The sequence below is a fragment of the Mchenga conophoros genome, linkage group LG22, assembly GCF_057382185.1.
Source record: "Mchenga conophoros isolate Kocher_MC1m ecotype Shallow Benthic linkage group LG22, M_conophoros_male_GT1.1, whole genome shotgun sequence".
In the NCBI taxonomy this organism is placed as follows: Eukaryota; Metazoa; Chordata; class Actinopteri; order Cichliformes; family Cichlidae; genus Mchenga; species Mchenga conophoros.
The window spans coordinates 28,427,598-28,432,530 of record NC_140546.1 but is presented as its reverse complement, the minus strand read 5'-3'; the positions used below and the strand labels follow the sequence as shown (position 1 = coordinate 28,432,530).

At 43.6% G+C, this 4,933-nt stretch overlaps 1 protein-coding gene across 1 annotated transcript; it reads right to left on the bottom strand.

Moving 5' to 3' along the window:
• Positions 1 to 403: 403 nt before the first annotated feature.
• Positions 404 to 4,479, bottom strand: LOC146549658 (zinc finger BED domain-containing protein 4-like). The gene is made up of 3 exons (XM_085261698.1): positions 4,307 to 4,479; positions 959 to 2,343; positions 404 to 822 (listed from the first exon to the last, which is right to left on the bottom strand). The coding sequence occupies exons 1-3, from the start codon at positions 4,477 to 4,479 to the stop codon at positions 404 to 406; spliced, it is 1,977 nt and encodes a 658-aa protein (XP_085117824.1).
• Positions 4,480 to 4,933: the final 454 nt, after the last annotated feature.

Sequence of the window (4,933 nt, the reverse complement as noted above, 5' to 3'; positions counted from 1 at the left end):
TGATAAGGCCTGTCAACACAAAGTGATATGCAGATGTTATTTAAAAGTCAATGGTCACATTTATTTAGTCAAACAACACCATTTTAAGTAAAATTCTGTAATCAAACAATATAAAGACATGTGCACACCTCACATAAATCAGATGCAAACTACAAATATTACATACCAATACAAATTGTGCATTAATAAGAATAAGAACAAGTGCTTAAAAGATTCTGGCATCTTGATGTCTTCAGTGGCATGAGATTACAACACACTGGCCAATGAAATCAAGCCTGTTGTTCAGTAGGGCAGGAACAATAGAACACAGACATTATGAACAAATAACAAATATCTTATGAACAAATATATAATGAAGAAACAGCATATTTTCAGAGAGGAGGGAGAGAAAACAGTTCACATTTTAAAACAGTGATTGATTGCACTTCAAGAAAACTAAAGACTGCAACATCTTATAGCCTAGCCGTGCGCGGTGGGGTCTCATTAGAATGCCTCCTCTACTAAAAACCCTCTCAACTGGGGCAGAAGAGGCAGGGACAGAGAGGACCTTCAAGGCAACACTGTGTGGACTGGGGAAACGCTCTTTGTTTTTTGACCAAAAGGTGAGTGCATCACAGTCAGAGTCATTTATGCTGTCTAGGTACTTGCTTATTTGTGCATCAGTGCTCGAGTCCTGGCTTGTGCTGCGTTGCAACCTAAATGCCTTGTAGCGTGAAAGAAGACGTTGTTTTGGGGGTGGCGCTGAGTCACTATCTGATAATTCTGTGTGTTCTTCTGTTGGTGCTGCAGGTCCGTCTCTGTCTATTTCTGTGATCAAAAGGTCTGGAAAAGGGTGCACACACACACACAAAGACAGGATTAGACAGGATGCTTCTAATGATGCTATAAAACCAAAGACAGTGATAATAAGTGAAACAACAAAAACAACAATAACAATAAATTATTATTATACAGTCACCTATTAATGACTTTTTAAGGTCATCTCTGAACCTCTTCAGTGCTGGTCCGGTTTCACCATTTTGGACATCTAAATCTACCCAGGTCAGTCCAAACTGGGGGTCGAGCATGGTGGCAAGGAAGTAGATCCGATGGCTAAACGGCTCTTCTGGATCCTTTTCGTCCATGCAAATCTGCCTGAAAATTCCAGAGAACCGTTTCTCTAAGGATCTTTTCAGTGCCCTGACTATAGTTATGGCCTGGGGCATTTGTACTTCCATCTTTATAAGTTGATTCTTCAAGTCCAGAACAGTGGGGACCACCATGCTAATAGTCACCTGATGATCACCTTCTGTAAGGTCTGTTGCATCAGAAAAAGGCTCAAGCAAAGCACAAAGGTCTTTCAGCTGAGCCCACTCTCGGGTTGAAAACACTAAATTCTCTGTATTGCTGCACATTTCAGTGATGGCCCCGTGGTCAAGTGTGATCAGAGCCTTTAACTGTCTGTAGGTGCTATTCCAGCGGGTGTTGTTTCCTGCTGGGATGGACTTATTGGAGCCAAAGTGTGCCTCAAACAAGTCTTTGTGGTTACTACTGCTGTGCAGCAGGTTTGTAAACTTGCTGGCTTTGGCTATGGCTCTAGCTATTGCCTTTACCTCTTTCATCCCATCACTGATTACAAGTTGCAGCGAGTGGGCGAAGCAAGAAAGACGTTCACCCGTTGACCATGGATCAGAACCTTCTGCATCCTCCCACATTGTTTCATCATCGAGGTCATCACTGCTGTCACCTTCAGGGTGCTCTACTTCTGGCATCCTGACTTTAAAGGCCCGCTTCATATTGGATGCATTATCCGTCAGAATGTAGCTTATTTTATGGCCAATGCCATACTCCTCAACTATTCTGTCAAATGCTGAGGCGATTCGTTCGCCGCAGTGCTTCCCTGTGAAACGCCTACAGTCAAGCAAAAATGATTGTAAACTGTAAGAGTCCTTGTTCTTGTAGGCAGCATGAGCAGTAACTCCCAGGAAAGTACGAAGCCTCCGGTCAGACCAGAGGTCTGTTGTTATTGCTACATTTGGCTGGACTTCCAGGGCTTTGATTATGTCACCCTTCAATTTAGTGACAAGGTGAGGTATCAGCTTCTCTGTCAAGGTGGTTCTAGACACAGGAGTGTATTTGCTATCCAAGACATTCAGGAAGTGTCTAAAATGTGGATTCTCAACGATAGACAGGGGGAGAGAGCATCCAACTATAAGGTCCTGGAGGATGGACTGGGTGATGGCCTGTTGCCTGGGTGAATTTGGGGAAAATAAGTGGATGCTTGGAGCAAACAATGATAATTGAGGCTGTGTGGGATTGACCGCTATCACTGATGTTGCAGATCCTGCTTTGTACTCCAAGTACCTACAAAACAGGGAAATAGGAATCTGTAAAACATCGGTTTCTATTCAACCACAAAAACTACTGTATCTTACAAGCACAGTAATTTTAAACCTATCAATGAGGGCAGACCTTTGCATACAAAATAACCTAATCTAATCCAGTGTGACACATATAGATCATTAGGCACAACTAGTAATAATGAAAATACTGGAGTGTTCAGGGTTGCAAGACCTTAAATAACAAGAACAGAAAAACAGTTGAATGGAATCTACAAAAGACAAAATGTCTGTGCATTAACTTTGCAGGTTGCATTAAGCCTCCTCCTGCCAGTCAGCTATCAGACACAGCTGTATTGACAAGAAATGAACTACTCAATAAAGTCTGAAGTTACACCAATACAAAATAACTGTCTAATAATGCTAAAATAGCCCCTACACACTGGACTGGTTTAGTCAAGTCAAGTCAAGTCAAGTCAACTTTATTTGTCAATTCTGCCACATGTACAGGACATACACAGAATAGAAATTGCGTTACTCTCAAACCCTAGTGATTAGAAAAATGCAAATAAAATAATTAAAAAGTAAAAATTTAAATACATTTAAATAAATACAATACAATTTTACGTATAACAAAAAAAAGCTATGCAATATACAATATACAATATTCAAGTAAGAAGGCATAGTGGTGCAAAATAGGCAAATAGTGCAAATGGGGATTTAGTAGTGTACGGTAAGAGATAGTGTAACAACAAAGGCTTATGAGGTCCAATGCTTAAGCAGTCCAATGCTCCACAAAGTGACTGGAGCAGGCCAGTGAGTGCGTCAGAGAGTGAGTGTGTGTGTGTGTGTGACAGAGTTCAGTGAGACCGTGGTGGAGAAGAGGGGAGAGGGGGGCAGAATCGGGAGGGAGTTTAGCTTCCTGACAGCCTGATGGATGAAGCTGTCCTTCAGTCTGCTGGTCCTGGCCTGGAGACTCCGCAGTCTCCTCCCTGACGGCAGCAGCTTGAAGAAGCTTTGCATTGGGTGCGTGGGATCAGCCGCTATGCAAAGGGCTTTTTTAGTGAGACGGGTGCTGTAAATGTCCTGGAGGGAGGGGAGAGAGACACCAATGATCCTCTCTGCAGCTCTCACTATGCGTTGGAGGGTTCTATGGCAGGACGCATTGCAGGCTCCAAACCACACAGTGATGCAGCTCGACAGGATGCTCTCGATGGTGCCTCTGTAGAAAGTGTGCATGATGGGGGCTGGAGCTCCTGCTCTTCTTAGTTTGCGGAGAAAGAAGAGACGCTGCTGTGATTTCTTGGCCAGTGCTGTGGTGTTGTACGTCCAGGAGAGATCCTCTGTGATGTGCACACCCAAGAACTTGGTGCTGCTCACTCTCTCCACAGACGCTCCGTCTGTGGAGTAGGGCAACATAGTACAAAACACCTAAGAAAGTCATAGTCAAAGGTCCTTAAGTTCGATTTAAGAACCTTAGGACTCAGTTTTGCGATCCATGCTATCTGGACCAGAGCCATAGACCGCTCTGATCTGGGCTTCACTGTCGAGAACGCCACTGTTAGCCGAGCAATGTTATAGGGACACTCTTGAAACGCCCGTCCTTACTTACGAGTCAGCAACCACATAAATATGCCCAATAAAGTCCACAACAAACCACACCATACCAGCCCTTAGAGTGCTCACTGAAATGGTTTCGATATATTTCTGCTCAACGAATTCACCAAATTACCTAAAGTTAATGTAAATTGTTTAAGTAGCTGATAGCCACTGCTAGCGCTAGCTACCTGTACATAGCATGTAACGTAACGTTAAGTTAAAGTTAAGTCTGCAGGGACGGTTGCAAAAAAAACTGTCCCTACATAATTTATAATGTTTGAAGAACACATTATAAATAACAATATTACATAAACATGACCTGGTCATCTGAGGTTGGAAAGGTAGTTAGAAGAGTTTGAAGATGGATAGATGGTTACTGGCTAGCTTACCTTTGAGGGTGTTTGCGCTCCAGGTGCCTGGTGAAGGTTGAGGTAGTCCCGGCTGTCTCGGTCAAGGAGACTTTGCAAAACCTGCACTTTGCCGAATGCTTCTTTTTTGCATTTACCAAAAACTCTTTGTGTTCTATGAACGCAAACTTTATGACAGACGAAGTCGCTGACATTTCTGTAACTTACTGACCGGGCATACTGCTCAATCTAACGGGTTGCATTTAGTTGTGTTTGAAGGGCGCGAAAGGCGAAATAATAAAATGCCACAATGTGGAGGGATTTGAGCATGGCTGAGCCACTGTGTGTCGCTGTGTGACAGCTGAGCAGCGAAAGGAAATTAATTGAGGAGCCGGCTCTCGCTCAATGGGAGTCGACTATTCTGATTCACTACAAAGCACTCTCTAAGCACGGCTCTCAGAGCTAAAGCTTTTGCGCATGATACATTATCGAACGTTACGCTGTGTGTCATGGATACTGTTGACTCCAAATCTCCCGACCACTATGTTGACCCGAGACAGCGAGACCAAGACAAGACCGAGACCAAAGTACGTCGAGACCAAGACAAGACCGAGACAAAAGTACGTCGAGACCAAGACAAGACCGAGACAAAAGTCCGTCGAGACCAAG

What these genes read in the sequence shown, in the direction of transcription:
- LOC146549658 (XM_085261698.1), bottom strand. Translation starts at nt 4,479, where the DNA reads ATGTCAGCGACTTCGTCTGTCATAAAGTTTGCGTTCATAGAACACAAA. An exon ending in GAGCGCAAACACCCTCAAAG is followed by an intron (nt 2,344 to 4,306) that starts GTAAGCTAGCCA and finishes CCTGTTTTGTAG; the next exon opens with GTACTTGGAGTACAAAGCAG. An exon ending in CCTTAAAAAGTCATTAATAG is followed by an intron (nt 823 to 958) that starts GTGACTGTATAA and finishes ACCCTTTTCCAG; the next exon opens with ACCTTTTGATCACAGAAATA.